Source organism: Magnolia sinica, chromosome 3 (genome assembly GCF_029962835.1).
Source record: "Magnolia sinica isolate HGM2019 chromosome 3, MsV1, whole genome shotgun sequence".
NCBI classification, from domain to species: Eukaryota; Viridiplantae; Streptophyta; class Magnoliopsida; order Magnoliales; family Magnoliaceae; genus Magnolia; species Magnolia sinica.
Window position 1 is genome coordinate 86,716,744 of NC_080575.1, and position 23,012 is coordinate 86,739,755.

Genomic DNA, 23,012 nt, shown 5'->3' on the forward strand with positions numbered 1-23,012 from the left:
TATGTAAATAGATATTAAGAAAAAATTAAAACCTAATAAAATTATAGAAAAATACAAAACATAATTAATAGATAAAGTTATACCCAACAGGAAGGAATAGAGTATGATTAAATGTATTCACCTATAGATACATTCACATCTATCAGAATACTAATAGTAATTGTTGTCCATCTAAACTTAAAATTGCACCAAATGGATATTAAAACAACATTCTTAAATAAATATTTAAAGATGTGTGTGTGTGTGTGTGTGACTTAACCTAAAGGATGCATAATTAAATGACAATAGAAAAAAGTATATCGATTAAAGAAATCTTTATATAGCCTAAAGCAATCAACTAAATCATGGTTATTAACCTTTATAATATGATAATTAAATATAGTTTATCCCAAACGTATATAATTGTTGTGTGTGTTTAGTAGATAGTGGTAGTTTTTTTGTTATTCTATCATTGCATATAAATGACATATTATTAATAAATAATGATCTAAATAAATATTTTGATCATTAATTGTTTGTTCAACATCATTACAATTTATTTCTTCTTAATTTTTTATTGAAATAGTATATATGTTATAAGGTATATTAATTTCAGAGATATGATGAGCATCAGAAGGAGATAAAAAATTTATCAGATAATTTACTTTTAGATTTACTTTTAGATTTTTTTAATTTACTCTATGTTATGAAGGAAATCAAGTGTATGAATGAATTTTTTATAGTCTTTCTTAATATCAAATAATTTAAATATATAATCATATATTAGAATATCAATTTGCATGTGCAATGTAAATACACAATGATTAAGCAATTGCTTGTGTTATTATTACCGGATTTACTGGCCAGCTTCACGGTTGGTGGCATGATTTCCTTTTTCTGGTTCTAAAGGAAGGAAACATGAACGTTGTAAAATTAAACACCCTCGAAGAACCTGTTTTAGATGAAAGAGGACACCAAATAGAAAATTAAGTTTTAACCCCGGTTTTAACAATCTTTCAAAACTTTGTGGAAAAAATAGATGATATATCAGAAAAGAACAAGGAACAAATAATGAATTTAAAATGTAAAACCCTAAGCAATTTTATATGGTACAAAGATGTATTCTTATACAAGTTGTATCGGATCACTTCGTGTGACGATACATTTTGGAAAGAAAAATTCATATATGGTCTACCATCACTATTTGTGGAAAAGGTAAAAAATTATATATGATATCAAAATAATGGGAACTTATATTATAATCGATATACTTATGGTGAATTAATTCAAATAATAAATCATATAGGATTAAATCTTTGCACATATGTGAAATTGAAAGCTCAATTAAGAAAAGAGCATTGAAAACATAAATATGAGCTAGGATATTTTTTTACCAATTTGAGCATGATGTTTCTCAAGTTAAACTAAAGAAACATCATCATTCTTTTCCTAATAAAATTAAATATTATAAACAAGAAAAACTATTCAAAACGAACAAACATATAAGAGTATCAAAATCAAAACTCCACCATAAGTCAACAAAACCGACAAAACTTGTTTTAAATGTGGAAAGCCTAGCCACTTTGCAAACCAATGCTTTACAAAAAATACAAAAAGAAAAGTTATCAAAGTTTAGAATGATAAATAACAAACTTCTTTCTTTTCCGAATTAGAACAAAATATTTGTGATTGCTCTTGTCATGATTTTATGATCGAATAAGAAGAAAATTCATCATTCTCTTCTTTTTCTTTATTGACAATCACTGCAGATGAGAAATTAATTCTAGAAATTATTGATCAAATTCCTAATCAAGAACAATAAAATAAATATTTAAAATATTTATTAGAACAAGCTCAACACTCAAATAATATACAAAATAAAAATCTTTTTAAAATGCAAAAATAATATAGTTTACAAGATGTATTAATATAAAAAATTAAAGTTTGGACTAAACAAATATCATTCATATTTAGTCAATCTTCAAAGGGAAATAAATAAACTAAAATAAGAAGTTAAAAAAAAAAAAAATCAAGGCGAACTCCTTCAATCACAAATAAATGTCACTGATGAAGAAGTCCACAAATTTCTAAAAAGTATAACAAGTTATAAATATCAAAAATGGTTTGTTACCCTTATAATAAAAGCCCCACATGTCTATAAAGAAGTAATCAATTTAATTCAGGTGCTGACATCAATTGTATAAAAACCTAATGAACCTGTGAAAATTTATTATGCAATAATTAATGAAGAACCTAACAAACCTGATCTTATTAATTATAAAGAAGCTATGAGATCGAATGATGCAATAAAATGAAAAAAAAAATAGATGAAAATATAAAATCCATTATAAAAAACAAAGTATAAAAATTAGTAAAATTACTATCTGATAAGGAAGTTATGGTACGAAAATGGGTATTAAGAAAAAATTAAAACCTTATAAAATTATAGAAAAATATAAAACACAATTAGTAGATAAAGTTATACTCAACAAGAAAAAATAGAGTATGATGAAATGTATTATCCTATAACTAGATTCGCATCTCTTAGAATACTAATAACAATTGCTGCCCGTCTAAACTTAAAACTGCACAAAATGAATATTAAAACAACATTCCTATATATATGTGTATGTGTGTGTGTGTGTGTGTGTGTTCGTATGACTTAACCTAAATAATACATAATTAAATGATAATAAGGAAAAGTATATCAATTAAAGAAATCTTTATATGGCCTACAATAATCAACTAAACAATGGTTTTTGACATTTCATAATATGATAATTAAATATAGTTTTATCTTAAACATATATAATTTTTGTGTGTGTTAATTAGATAGTGGAAGTTTTTTTGTTATTCTATCACTGCATATATATATATATTATTATTAAGTAATGATCTAAATAAAATTTTTAAAATAAGAATTTATAAAGACTTAGTATGAAATAAAGGTTATGGGAAATACATCCTATATATTATCCTAGCATCGAAATATTAATTTATTTACCATCCTACCTATTAATATGGTTATAAAGATGTGAATGAAGGGATCACACAAATATTAGCTTGATCCAAAACATTCGTGGCCCACGAGAAGTTTTTAATGGTCAATCTTCGTTGTTTCCAGTGGTGTGGTCCGCCTGAGATTTGGATTTGTTTTATTTTTAAAATCATGCACTAAAATGAGCTTTCAAAATGGATGGACAACATGGATGTGAGGTAAATACATCACGATAGGCCCTACAATTAAGTATCCACCAACCTTGGTGGATCCGGGGATCACCAAAGTCATGCCTACTTCAGACAAATAATGTCTTCATGTGGGATCCTATGGGATGACAAATACTAAAACATAATGAGGAAATCGGATTGAGTACTGGGTTACTCAAACGTACTAAGTAAACTCTGTGGGGCCTACCATGAGTTATGTATCTTATCCACCCCGTCCATTTGTTTACGAACTTATTTTTGGGTATGAGCCAAAAATTGAAGCATATCCAAAGCTCAAGTGGACTACACCACAGGAGTGTGTGAATTGAACACTTGTCATTTAAACCTTACCTGGGCAATAAAGGTTTTGCATCAAGCTAATATTGGCATTTTCCCTTCATCTATGTCTATGTGACCTTATAAACAAGTTGGACGACAAAGAAACATCACTGTTGGCCTTAAGAAGGTTTTAATGGTGAACATCATTATCCCCACTATTTACTGTGGTGGGGTCCACTTGAGCTTTGGATATGTTTCAATTTTAAGCCCAAACACTAGAATGAGCTGAAAAACAGATGAACAACATAGATAAGCCACATACATTCAGGTGGGCCCTTATTCAATATGATAAAGTACGCAATATGCTTCTGAAAATAAGTAGTCTGAAAAAGAAATATGATATTAAACGAGTGCGGATTAGGTGAGGTAGGGTAACAACTTAATCAGTGACGCCCCAACCATGGGGCCCACCTCGATTTATGTGCTACATATCCATGCCATCCATCAATTTTCCCAGCTCTTTTTACAGCATAGTCCCAAAAAATAGGCAAATCCAAATCACAAGTAGACCACACCATAAGAGAACAGTTCCAATTAAACGCCAACATTTAAAACCTTCCTAGGGTCCATTGTAATGTTTATTTTATATCCAACATGTTATTAAGGTCCCATAGTCCTAGATGAAGAGAAACACAAATAACAGCTTGATCTAAAACTTCTGTTGCCGCCAAGAAGTTTTTAACGGTAGGAATTCAATCCCGCCTCACCACATCTGAAGCAACTACCTGAGAACGGTCTCCGTGGTGGCCGGTGCCGGAGGTGTTGTCGGTTCTCAAAAGGATGGACAGTTCTTGTGCCTCTACAGCTGTCGCTGCTGCTGGGAGCTACCAGAGGGAGCCTTCCTCTTCCAATCTCCTCTCTGATCGCAGACCCTCTGCAAATCGACCTACTCTACCTCGTATATCAGGGCCCGCTATACAACCTGCTCAAACGTCGAGAGCATGTGTCCAACAACACGACTCCGAAGGCCACGACGCAAGCCGCACTCGAAATGGTGGGCCTTCCGCCCCTCATCCGCTACCAACTATGGTACAAATCTTGATAAAGCGACGAATCGTGAATCATACTGAGACACCGACATGTCTCCCTGCATAAGAGTCTCGACCTCAAGTGCGCGCTGTTGACAGATGTGCCCTGGGAAGAACTTTCTATTAAACCAATCTGCAAAGTCCTCCCACATCTATACAAACTCGGCCCCTGCCGCTCAGCAGACTGATGCCCACCAATGCTCGGCCTAGCCCTGAAGTAAAAAAGACAACCAACGAAACCTGCTGTTGGGTCGTACATCTCATAGTGTCGAATATCTTCTCTACCTTAGAGCGCCATCTCTCTACTGTAGTCGGGTCTGGCTCTCCATGGAAGCGCGGGAGATCGAGCTGTAGGAAGTCTTGAAGAAGGGAGCTCGCATGCTCTTGCTCAGTCCGAGTGGGTGTATTCACGGGTCGCCTACCCTGCCCCTGAAGAATCACGATCATCGCCTGCAGTATTTGCTGAAGCTGATACGCGCTCACCGATACGGTCGGGGCCGTACTGGTCTCGGACGCGCGAGTCGCTTGGCTTGCTCTCTCAGGCACCATGTCATGAAGGAACAAGGGCCTATTAGCTTTGAGCACTCTCGAATGCATGCACATTAGGGAACTATACAGAGGGTTTCTAAGTTATTCGAACTCGTGGACCTAATCATTCTAAGTTCTCAACAATCATAGAGTGTAGGGTAGCTATCAGCAGATATATGATGTTATCCTTAGGTATTTTCAAGTTATGTTTGATACCAACTTCTGTCACACCCCAAACTCGGGAACCGGGCTCATAAAATTTTTTATCACCGAATCCGGTGCTGACAGCCTCCGTAGTACCACATTCTCGGATCCCAGCGCCCATATGCCAGATTCCGATCCTGTGATACTACAAGTAGGATTTTCAGTATGAAATTTTTTTTTTTGTAAAAAAGCATAACCACAAGTGTACCCAAATCACAAGAACAACATCATCACCATATATCCACTAATATAAACATTAGATTATAGTACCGAAAGGGAAATAATAAATAACAAAATCTCCAAAGTGATTTGTCACAAGCTTCTGCCTCAATGCTGCTACAACCTAACGTCGCTTGCATGCAACGATCGTGCATAAGCTTACTAAGAAGCTCAGAGGGTGGTGCGTGTGTACACAATGCATGTGCCAAGCATACAATATCAGAGTAAGCGAAAATACTAGCAAGTCCATAGATACCGTCAGCCTTATCCAGGCTATGCGATTCAAAGACATAATAAGCAAGATGTCATATGCTGAGAATGTAATATGAGAATCCTGATGGGTCCACAAATACCAACAGCCTTATCTAGGCCACGTAATGCAGAAACATAATAAACCAAATGCCATATGCTAAGGATGCAATGCATAAAAAATAATAAAGCTGGAGTGTGTAATCGGGATGATAGTATGTGGTATCGCAAGTTGTGGGGTCCATCACAAGGGACTTCTATCCAAACCAGTCCCATACCTAAATTTGAATAGCCAAACTCATTGTGGTAAACTCCTGATCTCAGATTGGTCGCGCGCCCAATCGAAATCTTAACCATTGTGAAGGTACACATAATGATTTGGTTGCACACCACCAGCCTAAATGGATAGTGAATGGATGAATGAATGAGTCATATGCTGAGTACGCAACTCCTGCTCAACAAGTTCGCATATGACCACCACAGCGCTTCCGATGTGGGACAAGGTTTCGCCTTACTATATGCATAGTAGCCTGCCAGCACAGTAGCCTACCAACCACTGGTAGCTCGCCCAGGCCCTTAGGCCCTGCCCCACATTAGCATCCACCCATGTGTGCCCGCCCCACATGTGCAATAGTAACAGGGCGTCATAATATCAGTATCGTACATCTTTGGGATATCACCAGGGTCTAATACACTCCACATTGGTTACCGCCTCCCTAACTGCACAACCTAGCGAGTGAAAAAGACCTCGCTACCTGCCTAACCAGTAGTCTATCAATACCTACCCGGCTCGTCGATAGCGGACCCATTTACGAGCTGGTCAAACTCATCATAGCTTACATCCCCCTCACTCGGGCGGATAAGGTGCACCACCAGCCCGAGTGGATAGTGAATGGATGAATGAATGAGTCAAGTGCTAATTACGCAACTCCTGCTCAGCAAGTTCACATATGACCGCCATAGCGCTTCAGATGTGGGACAAGGTTCTGCCTCACTATATGCACAGTAGCCTGCCAACCACTGGTAGCTCGCCCAGGCCGTTAGGCCCCGCCCACATCAACGTCCGCCCACATGTGCCTGCCCACGTGTGTAATAGTGACGAAGCATTACAATATCAGTATCATACATCTATGGGATATCACTGGGGTCTAGTACACTCTACACTAGTTGCCGCCTCCCTAGCCGCACAACCCAGCGAGTGGAAAAGACCTCTCTACCCGCCTGGCTAGTAGTCTATCAATACCTACCCGGCTCGTCGATAGCGAACCCATTTGCGAGCTGGCCAAACTCAGCCTAGCTTACAGCCCCCTCACTCGGGGGATAAGGCGATACCCCATTCACAACCGACCACGACATAGTGGGAGACGCCGTCTACTGGTATTCGGCACTCGAGCGCTCATGTATCCACTCAGTCTAGACGTTGGAGCATCCCTGGTACCAAGGAGTTTAGGGACTTTCAGCCAAGGACATCGAACATGCCTAAGTGGTAGAACCAAACATTTTTGGTATCCCATCTGGTCATCCACGATATACCTATGGAGGCCACAGCCCTAACGTCGTTAGGGCGTAAAGTGATCATGTCACACAATATGCGAGATGCATGAGTTATACAATCTACTCATGCATCAAACTTGCGCGTACTACGCAATCATATGGGGCAACTCCATCTCACAGAGAGTCCCATAAACATCTCAGCCCAATGATATATGCTATGATCAATCACTCCTCATAGCATACATACAAATGATGTGTATGGGCATGTATCATGATGTTATACTAAGCACGTTCTCAGTGTGTCCTACTAGACTAAGTATACTAGTATGATTATCAGATATAGCCGGCGATGACCGGCCTTAACCGGTATGTCATTTACAAGAATAGGGGCTGAACGATATGCCCCACTAGACATATAGAAGCCTATATAGAATGGTCCATGTTAGACTATCATAACCTATTCAAGGTACTAGCATATCATATATCCTAAGGCAGTGTCCTCTGTAAGGACGGTGGATCTAACCCACGAATCGAGATAAGTTTCAACAATGGATGTATCAAATCTTATACCACATATTCTTCCATCTATGGCAAGGGATGATGATGTACTAAACAATTGATAGTCTAAGCATCGTACTTATACCAAGAATGGGCCTCATGAGTGAGTCGACAAGGTGAGTTGAGAGGGTGAAACTATGTACAACAAGCGGGCTTCCTCACCCTCTCTATCATGCAATAAACTGGGCCTTCCTATGGGCCCGATCCGTACACAAGGTGGGCTCCAAGGCTTGGATAATTTTCTACAAGGTATGGTGGGAAAACACCATCATCAATGGGGGCCCAACGGTTTGGGTTATCCCAATACGTATTACTAACATAAGTGGGGCCTAACGGTTTGGGTTAGCCCTTTAGGTATCACTAACATAAATGGAGACCCAATGGTTTGGGTTAGCCTACTAAGGTAAGGGTGGAAATAGGCTTAGCAATTGTCCTTAGGGAAGTTTACAACGGTGGACATTTAACCACTATTGTCCTAAGGTGCATCCCTTTTGGGATTGGAAATTGAAATCACAACGGGGCCCTCGGCCCTCCAAATATCTAGGAAATGAGTGGACAGCGTGTGCCCATCCCTCATACATGGTGGGCCTGCATAAGGTGGTGGGGTCCACGGTCTAAAAATGGATAAACGGTGTGTATATAACACATACATCATGGTGGGCCTCATCCCTCACAATGGGCCTCACGCATATAATGGGCCTCACACACAACTGGCGGGCCTCTCATACAACTGGTGGGCCCTGTATACAACTAGTGGGCCCTGCATACAGCAGGTGGGCCCCACTAGACGGACAGCCCGGATATACAACACATACACCACGGTGGATCCCACCGTCCCGTACACTGGACGATGATGGATGGAGTGGATAACAGATACAGCTGGTGGGTCCCACCGTCCCATGCACTGGACGGTGGAGATACAACCCATTCATCAAGGTGATCCCACCGTCCCATCTGTCTGAATGGTGAGGATATAACACTTACATCAAGATGGGTCCCACCGTGTGGATATACAACACATATATCTAGTGGGCCCCACGTCCATATTGTTGGACGGTGTGGATGCAACGCATTCATCAAGGTGGGGTCCACGTACACGTGGCCCACCAACCAACCTACGTTAAGGTAGGTCCCACCGTTCATCTGGACGGTGTGGACAGAACGCATATATCAAGGTGCATCCCACCGTCCTAAGGTGCTTGGATGGTGTAGATATAATATATAAATCAAGGTGGGGTCCACGTCCCACGTGATGGACAGACGGGCTGGATATAACATATACGTCAGGTGGGTCCACGTGGTGGCCCACCAATTGGAAGGATACAGCTGATATTTGAGTTTTCCCTTCAACAGGGTCTGCCCAAAATGGGTAGCAGGTGGACAACAAGGTGGGCCCCGGTTGGACAGCAGGTGCGTCCCACTTGGTGGACGGTATGGCTAAAAATGCATACATCATAGGTGGGCCATTCAATCAGGGGAGAGAGAGAGAGAGAGGGGGAGAGAGAATCGAGTGGTGAAGGGAGGGGCTCCGCCACCATGAGCCCACCCTTAGAAATACAATGCATACATCAAATGGGTCCCAATCCTTGTGGGCCCACAAATATAAATCAATAATGGAAATCCCTTTTGTCACGCCCCAAACTCAAAAACCGGGCTCACAAAATTCCTGATTATCGAATCTGGCACTGACAGCCTCCTAAGTACCCCATTCTTGGCTCCCGGTACCCATACGCCAAGTTCCAATCCTGGGATCCTACAAGGAGAATTTTTAACCTCAATCTGATTCGTAATGAGCATAACCACAAGCATAACCCACGAACAATAACCACAAGAACACCATCACAAAATCCACTATGATCAAAAACTTTAAGTACAATGCATATGAAAGAGAAATACAATATAACGAAAGTAATAAAAACTCCAGAAGCTCGGCTGCACACTCCAACTGCGGTGAGGCTATGGCTGCGTCCTGGTGTCACTTGCACTCATCAATCGTGCATAAGCTTATAGAAAGCTTAGAGGGTAGTGTAAGTGTGTGCGTAGTATGAACGTGCTCAAAATGCAATGTCAGAGTAATGCGGAATCATGCTGATGGGTACATGAATGCAATCAGCCGTACCAAGGCTATGCAGCATAAGATATGAATGTTATTGGCCATATTAAGACCATGCGATGCGAGATACAACTCAAGCATGCCAATCCTCATACAACTCATCAATATCAGTACAGTTCTCAGTCTGGATAATCACCGGGGTTTAGTACACTCTATGTCAGCTTACCGCCCCTATCCGAACGCACAACTAAGAGAGTGAAAAAGACCTCACTATTCGCCTGCCAATATCAGGCCCGGCTCATCGATAGGGGACCCATTCCTCAAGCTGGTCAAACTCAACCTAGAAATTGCCCCCTCACTCAGGCGGATAAGGTCACACCCCTTTCCAACCGACCACGACACAGTGGGAGACGCGGCCTATTGCTATACGGCCCTCGCGCTCATGCATCCACTCGGTCTTGACGTTAGAGTCATCCTCTAGTACCATCAGGTTTAGAAATTTTTACCTAGGGACATCTATGGCGCCCCAATGCTAGAAACAGTATTTTCGGTATCCAATCCACCCATCTACGATGTGTCTATGGAGGCTATGGCCCTAATGTCCTTAAGGCATACAATAATCACAATCACACAAATGCAAGTGCATGAATCACTCTACCAAACATGCAACAATCCTGCACGTACTACGTGCTCATAAAGGGCAACTCTGCCTATCAAGGAGCCCATAAATAATCTGCCCGAAGACATATGCTATGATTAGTCACTCCTCATATCAAGCAAACATATGATGCGTATGAGCATGAATCATGGATCTATCTTAACATGTTATATGGTGATGAACTCTGTTCATAACGAAGATGGGCCTAGATAGCCTACACACTACAAGTATGGGCCTATCAATGGGCCCTAGGGAGAGTCATAAGTGGATATTTAACCAACATTATCCTTACAATGTGGACTTCAAACCATCATTGCTCCCAGGGCACAGCCCGTTATAAACATCATTATATACACCACGGTGAAATCACACACTGCAATGGACTTGTGTACATCCCATTGGGCCTCGACCCATGGGCCTCCTAGCATGGGCCTCATATATATCTAGGTGGGCCTTGACATCGGGCCTCATATATCACATCGGGCCTAATCAAATGGGCCAAAATAATGGGCCAAATCAACTGGGCCAAGTCGAATGGGCCGAGTCAAATACATCAAATGGGCTGCATCCGTGGGCCTCATATATATCAAAGTGGGCCTCAACAACATACCTCATACACATCAAGGTGGGCCTCAACAATAGGCCATAAATACATCAAGATGGGCCTCATCAAATACCCAAAATGAGACATATTGAAAGATCATTTGGACCATACCCCAAGTAACAGTGGAGATAATTTTCACTGTTTAAACAATTCATAAGGGCCTATCGTAAGGTTTATTTCCCACCCAATCTAATCATAAGGTCTTAAGGACCTGGATTAAGAGGGAAAAACAAATATCATATTGGTCCAAACCCTGTAGTCCAAGGGTTTTAATGGTGGACATTCAAACCCACTGTTTCCTGAAATGTGGTCCACTTGATCCTAAATCTGTCTTGTTTTTAGTCTCAAACCTTAAATTGAGCTTTCAAAATGGTTGGATGGCTTGGATGTGACACATGCATCATGGTGGGTCCCATAGATGAACGGCGTGGATGAAATAGGTGGGACCCACAGAACTTGGTGACCCCACTACAGCTAAAGTGAAGTACACCAGTCGACCCACCCTAAGAATGGTTGGACGGTATGGATACAACACAACGTCAATGGGTCCCATGTGGGGCCCACCATAATGTTTATCTGCCAGCCAATCCGTTGATAGGGTCACACGTACCCTGATAAAGAGGAAAAACAAATTTCATAATGACCCAAAAAGGGTTTCAATGGCAGACATGCAATCCTCATTGTTCTTGTAGTGTGGGCCACCTGAGTTTCAGGTACGGCTGATTTTTAGGGTGGCCCACAGCCAGGAGGAGGGCTTACAAAATGCACAGTGTAGATGTTCCACACACATCACAGTGGGGCCCACAGCTAGGACCGTGGGTCCCTGCCTCCAGCGTCCACGCAGCAGGACGTTGCTAGCATCCTTGGGCTGTCAGCGGCAGCAGCGTCTGCTGCTGCTACTGTGGTTTTTTTTTTGAAAAAAAATATTGTTTTTGAAGAATTTCCTAGGTGGGGCCCTCATCAGGCAGATCCACTCCATCCATTGGATCCTACAGCTCATTACAAGCTAAATGAGCCCAATATCCAAGGTATTTTGGCGTATAGAGGACTTCAAAGTGCATTTTAACGGTAAGAACTACTATTTTCTATACTATGGCCCGCCAGATAATTGGATTGGCTTCATTTTTCGTCTCAACACCTAAAATGAGCTGGGGAATAGGATGGATGGTGTGGATCAGCCCCATACATCAAGGTGGGGCCTACATGAGTGGCCCACCCTAAAAGCTCAAATATATTATTTTATATTATGTTTATTTTTTTTGTTAGCTTGTCAATACACACACTCCATATTAGCCACCCCTAGACGCTGGACGGCATAGATAAACAAAGCATCATGGTGGGTCCCACATGGACGTGGCCCACCAATTTGGACCACCTGATCTTTGTGTTTTTCCTTCCGTCCAGGCCCGCTAATGGGCTGGATAGTGTAGGTCCAACACATCCATCAAGCGGGTCCCACATGAAGGTGAATGGCATGGATAAAATATATGCTCCATGGTGGGGCACACACACACTAGATGGGCCACACACCCCTTCATCATCATCATCATATAAAGAGAGAGAGAGAGAGAGAGACGGTGATAGAGGGACCCCGTCACTATGGGCCCCTCATGGATACATCACATACATCAAAATGGGTCCCACCAACAAGTGGGCGCTAAAATAAGAATTAACGATGGATCACCCACGTATCAGCCTTCTCCTTGATCCCTTGGACTCCTATGCTCCTTATCCTCACTTGTGATGGTGGTTGATGAAGTTTTGATGGTGGGGATGAGAGATGAGAGGTTGGGCCACACTTGTTGTTTTTAGAAGAGAGATTGGGGAGGCTTGGACGTGTGAAATTTTTTGGGTTGCTTGGGAGGTTTGAGAAATGAGAGAGAGAGAGAGAGAGAATTGATGAGTTGATATGGGATGGGTGTGATGGGTGATGGGTGGAGTGATGGATGAAGTGATCTAAGAGTTGACTTTGGGTAGCTTGTGTAAGAGAGAGGTAAGGGTAGGGTATGGGTTACTTGTACTTGACTTGATGTGTGATGTGTACTTGATTGATGGGATTGATTGATTGATTAATGGGATAGGTCATAGAGATTCTCTAGGAGTTCGTACGCAGCGTTTTCCTCGAAATGAACGCGGGCCCATATCTTCTAGCCTGGGTATCGGATCAGTGCGTGAGTTACGGCGTTGGAACTACGGCGACAGCGCGATCGCTAAGATACAAGTTTCGGGTCGAGCCGACTCTAATATGCGGGACTCAGTTTAGGATCGCGCGCAAACATCAGATACGGGTCGAGGGTTGCTGGAATTCGACTGGAAGGGCCACGAAAGCATACGAAATGGTACGGTTTAGGATACGGGTCTTACACCTTTCTCAACAACAAATGCAAGGTCTAGATGACCTTCTTTAATGGAAATCAAATAAATATCATGATGGGGTCCATGGAGAATGTCCCCACCATGGGATAAACATATGAATCATGGTAAAAAATTGGCCACACCTAGGGTTCAAAATGGGGTCCCTACCATCAACCGGTAGGCCCCACTTGTTCCATGAACAAAAGTCCTAAGATCACCCACCGATTACATTTCTTCTTGGTTCCTTGGAATGCTAAGCTCCTTGGCTTCCTCTTTGATGAATGATGATAAAAGTTGAAGGGTTGGGATAAGAGATTTGGGGTAGGAAGTGGGCCACACACTTGGCTAATCTTCTCTCCTTGGAGCTTGGACGTTCTCTCTTTGGGTTGCTTGGGGAATGGGTAGAGAATGAAAGAGAAATGGTGGTTGTTGTGTAAGGGAGATGGGATGAAGTGATGGGTGTGAGTGACATGAGAGTTGACTTTGGGGGGTAGGTTATTTGTCTTGGGGAGAAAGAAAATATGGCTAGTGATGGGATGTATACTTGACTAGTACTTGATTGATTGATGTGATAGATTGGGTAGAGATTCTCTTAGAACTTGCAATGCGTGGCGTTTCCTCAAGATATACGTAGGCCCACAACTCTTAGTCTGAGTATCGCATTGGTGCGCAAGACATGGCATTAGAACCGCGGCGACAGCACGATCGCTAGGGTATAGGTTTCGAGTCGACTTGACTTAGATCAGGATGTGACTTAGGGTCGTGCGCAAATGTCGTTTACAGGTCGTGGGTCTCCAGAATTCGACGGGGAGGATTACAAAAGTCTAAAGAATAGTACGGACTAGGATACAAGCCTTACATTAAAGGTAGTAGTTTCAATAATCTTCATCGTGCCTTTAATCTCCATGCTCCACTGCTCCAAAATCCATCATCCATCTTTAATTGTCTCAATCATAGTATCACCATCTTCACTTTTTATGCACACTCTATCTTTATTAAATCTTTGCCAATCTTAGATAAGTAAAACATAATCTGAACTTTTTTACAAGAACCACCTTTGTAAGTATATCCACCAGATTCATGCTCGTGTGGATCTTCTCAAGAGTAACATCAACTTCCTCAAGTACCCGTCGAATAAAGTAATGACGAACATCAATATGTTTAGTTTTACAAAAATAAACTAAGTTTTTTTGCCAAATAGTCTTTCGTTGTGATAATTCATAAGCACAACCTCCTAGTGAAAACTTAAATCATTCATCATTCACCCAAATCATTCATCATTCCTCTTTACCAAAAACTTTCTTTGAATGCCTCCATCACTGCCATATACTTAGCTTCAGTTGTTGAAAGAGAAACCACAGACTGAAGCTTCGACATCCTACTGATCACTACCCGCTAACATAAACAAGTAACTAAAAGTCGACCTTTTCTTATCCACATTCCCTACGTAACCCGAATCAACATCACCTACCAATTTCTCCTATGTTTTCTCGAATGTCAATATATAGTCCTTTGTACCTCATACTAAAGTAGCTTTCACTCCCTCCCAATGCTGTTTGTCGAGGTTTGACATGTATCTGCTCAGGATACCCAACTACATGTGAAATATCTGATCTCATACAGACCATGACATACATCAAACTTTCAACCGCGCTCGAGTAAGGAAACCAAGACACATTCCACTTTTCTTCATTTAATGCAGGACACTGTTCTGAAGAAAGCTGAAAGTGAGCAGCATGAGGCGTGTTAAGCAGTTTAGCCTTATCTATCTCATACTTGACTAAGAACTTCTCAATGTATTCCTCCTAAGAGAATCATAGCATGCTCATTTCCTTGTCCCTGTGTATATCAATGCCAAGAATCTTCTTTGTACCTCCCAGATCTTTCATTTCTAATGTCTTAAATAATTGAATCTTCAATATGTTGATCTGATACATGTTATGACTAGCAATAAGCATATCATCAACATACAATACCAATATAATAAATTCTCCATCACTCAGTGATCTGAAGTATAGAAAACGATCGAATTCACTCCTAGTAAACCTCTGACTCACTATAAAAGAATTAAACATTTTATACCACTGCCTAAGCAACTGTTTCAGGCCATGCAATAACCTGCAAACCTTATTCTCTAACCACCGTACCTTGAACCCCTCTATTTGCTTCATGTAAATCCGCTCTTTTAGTTTCCCATATAGGAAAGCAATATTTATATCCATTTATTCTAGTTTCGGATTATATTGGCCAACCAGCACCAACATAATCTTATAGACATGATCTGCTTAACCATGGGCATGAAAATCTCACTGAAGTCGACACCCTCCTGCGCATAACCTTTCATTACTAGCCTTGCCTTGCATCTATCATGTTTCTTCTTGTAAATCCATTTACACTCGATCACTTTGCACCCAATGAAGAACTCCATTAGCTCCCACATCTCATTCTTGTACAAAGAATCCATTTTATTATACATCATCGCCATCTACTTCTTAGCATTTGTATCATCTAATTCTTCTTGGAAGGTAGACGAACCCCTCTCATCTGTAATGAGAGCAAATATAATGTTTAAGTAATCTTTGTATCTAGTCGGTAACCTACGATCCCTCGATGGAGTTTTCTGAAGAGGTGACTAATCCACCTACTCCCTTACTTCTCCCTGCGGCTTGGTGATGGAACCCAAGGATTAACAACCCTAAGTGTAGGGTTGCAATGTAATAATAATTAGATGAGACCGAGGTCGATCCATAAGAAATGTGAAATACAACTAGAACTAGTCTAAATGTCTAAGATTTAAAAGAATCCAGTGAATTGAGATAGGGTAAAAACAATAATAAATAAACACTAAGGATCCAGAGATTCACTTCTAGTAATCACAATGCATAATTCATCGATTCATCTTTTATAACTCAGCTAGAATTGGATTCAAATCCATTCTAATTAGAAAATCAAACAGTTAAACTAATCACAAATATCAAACAAGGTATGTTATTAATTAAACGATTTTTATCGTGAAACACTCATACATCAATCGCATGGAATTCAAAGCATCTATTTTACCTAGAGTTTACAATAGATCAAAGAATTTTACATATTGATTCATTCTCTAATCAAGCATTGTAATTGCACTTTTAAGCATCCAATGTAACCTTAGTTGACAATGAATCAAAGATGAAACAACAAAAAATCTTTAAAGTAAAATCAAACATATTTCAATTAATCAATCATCATTTAAATTCAAAAGTATAAAACAATAAAATAAAACATTGCAATTAACTATAAGTTTCACCCATTAGCCTTAGCTAAGAGATTAGCTAGACACAGCTAACTCTAGAACAAAAGAAAAACAAAAGATTTATTAGAACCCGTGAAGAAATCAAAGTGGATGGGTGTTATCGTGTTCCAACAGAACGTTTTCTCTCTTTTAAATCCAAAAAATATACCTAGAAATGTTCTAAAAACTCATGTTTATAGTTTTGGATAGTAAAGTTTCGTATTGCCTCAGAAAATTCACAAACCAACTTTGAATTTACGCAGCTGCACAAATCATCGATCAATCGAACCCATCGATCGAGAAGTCCCAAAACTATCCAGCAATGAACTTTTGAATTTCGAACCCATGTCGATCGATCGAACTTCCATCCTCGATTAATCAAGAACAACAAAAAGTGTTCAGAGAGTTTTTGTTGAAATTCGACGATTTTCGATCACTCGAGCCTTACCCTGAGTTTGATCGATCAACACTCTATTGATTCCTTTAGATCTTTTACAACTTGATTTCAGTCGCTTTAATTATCTTAGTACTTGATTTCTTTAGGTCTTTGACTCTTCAAGTCTTCATTTCTTGCATCCAAATCTTCAATTCTTCTCTTGCATTCTCTTGGGTCTTAATTCTGCCATTTTGTGCATGTATTCATTCTTGATTCTGGAATTACCTCGCATGCAGAAAACATAACTAATTAGATCAATTAAGCTCCTAGTTGTATGGAAAACCAATGCAATTGAAATGATAAATATGCAATATTTGCGTCTTAACACACCCCCAACCAACATTTTGTTAGTCTCGAGCAAAACATGCGAATGGTATCGCAATCCAACCAAAGATCTTTATAAGAGTTATTTTTATAATCCCAAGTAATCCTTAAAAATAATCCAAATTATAGAGACTCAAAACATTCTATTATTGAGCATGATATCCTCTTAGACTTTGTCACTCAGTGAATATCAAAATTAAGTTCAAAGAAATCTTACACATTGAGTTTCATGAGTGCATAGTAATATATGGACTTAACATAAGCAAAGGTTCAGTTTCATTCTTTCATGTTAACAACGACAATCTATTGGAATATAGAGATCAACTGAAACCTAAACCAAAACTTGTCTTATAGTTCAATACTTTCTTTCTTTCAAATTTTGATTTTCCATCGATGGCTTTCACTTTGTTGTCCATTCATTTTTTTCAAACAGTCTTTTCATGAACATTTTTCCAACAGGTAGCCCTTTTCGATGACAACTATTGTTTTAGCTGAAAATTTTCTCTTTTTTTTTTTTTTTTTTGTAACACGATAGATAAACTCCCCAGGCTTGGTTCCTAACATTCTCAATAATCATCAAGTTAATAATAAAATGTCAAATGTAGACTTCGGTGGTATAATCTAGATATGAATTGTGAATTCATGACTTAATCAATCTTTAAAACTTTCCATTAAGAATTAATAACTTGAACTCAACCTTAAAATCTACTAAAATAACTAAACTTTAGGTCTCAAAAATCCTCAACAATAGTGTCTTATCATTCTAATCATTAAATTATCTTCAAATTCACTTGAATCTATTTTGAAATTTTTCAACACAAATTGAAGTATTTTCCAAAGGAGGCCTCACTCCAATATAAATTCTAGATTGTCCTCATTGTATGAAATATATGTAATAAAACAACATGAGAGCAATAAAAAAAAATAAAGAAGAGTGGGTGAAAGAGTACCTGAAAGACAACATGGATAAGAAAGTGCACTTCTTCGATCGGCTCATGAATACTCAAAATTGGTGTGAACAAACAAAAACTACTCACTAATAAAACTAAACTAGACCTATGAAAGTAATTAAATAACTAATCTAAAAAAGCAAAGGTAAATAACTCTTCATTCTTGATAAATATTTTCCTTCTTTACCCAATACAGCAATAAATTTCTTAGTAAACTTCTCAAGAAGATCATCCAAAAGCCCATTTTGCAGTTAGCTTTACTATCCTGGAGCATGAACATCCAGAGAAATTTATAAACCTCAACAAAAAATCTTCATTTAACATTTTTGAGGTGTTTAATATTTAGAAGTGGATTTTTTATTAAGTTCCAATTGTACGACGACTAACCATTGAAGGATCGCATGGTTTTGCCAAAAAATAGAGATCTCAAAACCATTTTTAAGTTGGACTTGAAACCATCACATTATCATCCTCCTTTTTTTTTCTTTTTCTTTTTATGTCATTTTTCTCTTGAATAAGCTGAATGTAAACAATGTTGTTCATTGCAATTGACACCACAAGTGTTTGCTTTTACAACAGGGAATGGAGGGAAGAGATCAAAGGTTATAATCTTCGTTACTGTAGCTTCAGTACTGGGGTTTGCTCTCTTCACTTCTTTTGTCTACTGCTATCAACGACTAAGGAAGAAGAGGTCATCAAAAGGTTAATAAACTACTACTTATAATAAAAGCTAAATAATCTTAAGCTCATAGCTAGGGCTTTCATTGAATTGCACCAGCCCGTCAGGCTCTTGGGTGGCTTGGATTTGATATTTAGGCCCATGGACCGGGTTTTAAACTGATTTTTAGCCTGATAGAAACGAAAAATACACCATGCCTGGACTTGAACTTGATACTAGTTTCTACAAGCTGGACTGTGCATGAATGTAAGTGATGTACATCTTCCATATGACATGAATAGACCTAACTTCATGCCGAGGGTGAGGTCCGGGTCTAAATTTCGGGCCAAAAATTTATATGGTTGGGCTTTGGTTTATCTATGATGAGCCCCACCTGGCTAAAAGATTGGATGATCAGGATCAATACATTGGGCCCTACTATGAGTGCATACGAACACGACAGTAAGCAGTTGATCATCAGTTTTCTCCATCCAATTTAAGGCCATGGATCAGACTTATATGACTTTCCCACCAAAGCAATTACGCGCCTCCAACACTCCATGTAGGGACAGTCGTATGAATTGTCCGGGTCATCTAATCATGCAACCAAAGGGCTCATGAAAATTTCAAGGACTAAAATTACATTTTTGCATTTTCAAATCAGTGAAAAAGAAAAGTCACCATGTATTATTAGAGTATTTGGGGCTTCGGGTTGGTTCAGAACTCATGGATTCAAGCATGGATGGTGAGCAAACACAAGAATTGGCACTGATTGACTTATCTACAATTCAAGTTGCAACGGATAACTTCTCTGATAAAAATAAGCTTGGAGAAGGTGGATTTGGCCCTGTATATAAGGTAATGGCACTTCTCTATGATACCATTTGTATGCACAATTGAATCTTTTAGAGAGTACTACCAACAATAAAATCTATTAGAGAGTACTAGCCTTAGAATGGAAAGAACAAGGCCTTTAAGTTGTGTTTGGTTGAACCAAATATAGTGAAATTTCATGATATTTATGATTAACCAGTCTAATTTGGTGGCAAATATCATGAAATTTCATAATATTTGATGCAACAAAACTCAATCTTAATTTCTTGATCACACATATCATGGATGTGGACTCCAGATTACAGTAATATCTATGTAATTGCAATTTAATGGCTACTTCCTTATCATGAATGCTAGGAAAACTCATTAATTTTTTAAAGGCGTCTTGATTCAACTCAATTATTATTACAATTCAATTTACATGGGTATCTAAATGCAGCCTAACTTGTATAGGCTACATGTTTTTAAAAAAAAAAAAAAAAAATTAAGTAACCATTTCATGAAAAATCATTTCAGGGAATGCTATTTGATGGGAAGGAAATAGCAGTAAAAAGGCTTTCAAGAGGTTCAGTGCAAGGTCAAGAGGAATTCAAGAATGAGGTTACATTCATTGCGAAACTCCAACATAGGAACCTTGTGAGACTCTTGTATTGTTGTATCGACAGAGGAGAGAAACTGCTCATCTATGAATACATGCCAAACACCAGCCTCGATATCTTCCTCTTTGGTTTGGACCCTCTCCCCTCTCTTCATTTTCTGAATTTCACCACACACACACAAACATGCCCAACATGCATGTAACGCACACATACACATGCATATGCGATTGTATCTGCACATCCAAGCTCTATTAATAAAGCTACGCCGCCCTGCCTAACGACACGCAAAATGGGGTCCACATTTCGGCCCAATATAGCTACTCTTTAGAAGATCTTTTCTCTAGAAGGTTAGTGCGCATACCATGAAATTAACAAACTTACTATTGGATCATAATGTGAGGTAAACATTAGTAGATTGCTTAAATCATCTGAAATGGTTAGCATGTCATAATCTCTACCATTGTATTGTGAATAGAACAAATTATCCAAGCGAGACCTATAATAGATGGGACCCAATATTTTTTCATTAACCTTTAAAATAAATGGACTACAGCCATGTGGTGCAATCTCTATAAGCTTCATTTAAGCACCAATGACTGGATGATGCAATTTTTTTAGAGGTATTGGCTACTTAGATGAATGGTTCTCATCATTCAAGATAGACATGTGAAAGTTCGATATATAGGCCTCTCTAATAATTTTAGAGTGTATACTGGCCAATGTGTGATCAACCAATACCACATGCCTTTGTGTTTAGAGCTAGAAACTAGTGAGGTGAGTTGGCCCATTGGGGATCTGTACCTAGCTCAAATGGGCCAATATTAGACCTGATTTTAGGCACAGAGTCCTTTATTGTGACTATTTGTCAGCCCATCGTAATGAAAAGACAGCCATTTATGGTCGTCACGGTCCCATATTCTGCAGTACACTTTTATATTTAATAAATAACCTGCCCATGCACACTGGCTTTCAAGCCCAACAAAGAAATTGCAAGACTTTGGCTGAGCTTGATGAATAACCTGATTTAATTCAATTTTAATTTTATGATACAGTACTAAATAAAAATGATTTAACTCGAATTGAATTTTAAGATGAATAACTAAAATATAATTTAATTCAATTTGCATGCTTAAATTCACAAATAAAAATGAGTCAATTCAACTGCATTATGAGAAAAGTGACCTAAACTCGGTCCAACTCAATTTGTATATTGTTTTCAGATCCAATCAAGCGTGCCCAATTAGGTTGGGAAAGATGCCGTAATATTGTCGATGGAATTGCAAAGGGTCTTGTTTATCTCCATGAAGACTCACGACTCCGAATCATTCATAGGGATTTGAAAGCTAGCAATGTTTTGTTGGACCATGAGATGAACCCAAAGATCTCCGACTTTGGAATGGCACGATTTTTGGAAGGAAATCAAAGTCAGATCAATACCAATAAAGTCGTCGGAACATAGTAAGTTTTCGTTCAATGTTCTACTTTGGAAATACATATCTAGTCCCATGAGCCCACACTTTTGAAATCAAAGATGATCATTTGTCAGACCTACAATGCAAAAATCAGACCCATCATCCCATGATTACTATAGAATTAGAGTGTAAAAAGTGTTGATTGCACACCACATCTATCAGGCCTGCATCATCTAAGTACTTATTTTTCTAGACATAGTGCTTCTAATCTATCTTGCATCATGATCATTGCCAACAGTGGCTACATGGCACCAGAGTATGCAATGGGAGGGCGATTCTCTGTGAAATCTGATGTCTATAGCTTTGGAGTTTTACTGCTAGAGATTGTAAGCGGAAAAAGGAACAACGATCTCCATCTTCCCGACCATGCTCAGAGCCTCCTAACTTATGTAGGATTCTCTCTTTGCAACCCAAAATAAAGTCATCTTCTTAATTTCATATTCTTACGTGAAAGTTGATATTACAGGCATGGGAATTATGGTGCGGTGGAAGAGCTTTGGAGTTAATTGATCATTTGTTCATGGAGTCATGTCCAACCAATGAAATGCTCAGATGGATTCACATTGGGTTGTTATGTGTTCAAGAAGATGCGATAGATAGGCCCACCATATCTTCAGTCGTTCTCATGCTTAGAAGCGAATCCATGGCTCTACCACAACCTACACAGCCAGGATTTTTTGTCTCAAGGATGGTTGTTGAACCAGGTAAATTTTCAGCCAGTACTACTAGAACCCCCTCTATGAATGAGATAACTATCTCCACTATCGAACCTAGATGAGTGGACCCAATCCATCAGTCATTCTCATGCTCTGATGCGTTGGGACGTGATCATCGAAGCGATGCTAAGGCCATGGTTGTTCAACCTTGGCTTATATAAAAATGTATACATATAAAGATACCTTTCGTCATGTAAGTTCTTCCGGTAGTGATAAATAGTGACTTGGTGGACTTGACATTTGGGGCTTATGCTCATCGACGTTATTATTATAG

At 39.2% G+C, this 23,012-nt stretch overlaps 1 protein-coding gene across 2 annotated transcripts in view; it reads left to right on the forward strand.

Moving 5' to 3' along the window:
- The window catches only part of LOC131240133 (cysteine-rich receptor-like protein kinase 10), a 33,462-nt gene extending 10,662 nt beyond the window's left edge, over positions 1-22,800 (forward strand). For both annotated transcript variants that reach the window (XM_058238197.1, XM_058238198.1), the window contains 6 exons: positions 19,039-19,161; positions 19,782-19,975; positions 20,468-20,678; positions 21,771-22,008; positions 22,261-22,411; positions 22,489-22,800. In XM_058238197.1, the coding sequence (XP_058094180.1) occupies positions 19,039-19,161; positions 19,782-19,975; positions 20,468-20,678; positions 21,771-22,008; positions 22,261-22,411; positions 22,489-22,800 (1,229 nt within the window). The remainder of the gene's footprint in view (positions 1-19,038; positions 19,162-19,781; positions 19,976-20,467; positions 20,679-21,770; positions 22,009-22,260; positions 22,412-22,488) is intronic.
- Positions 22,801-23,012: the final 212 nt, after the last annotated feature.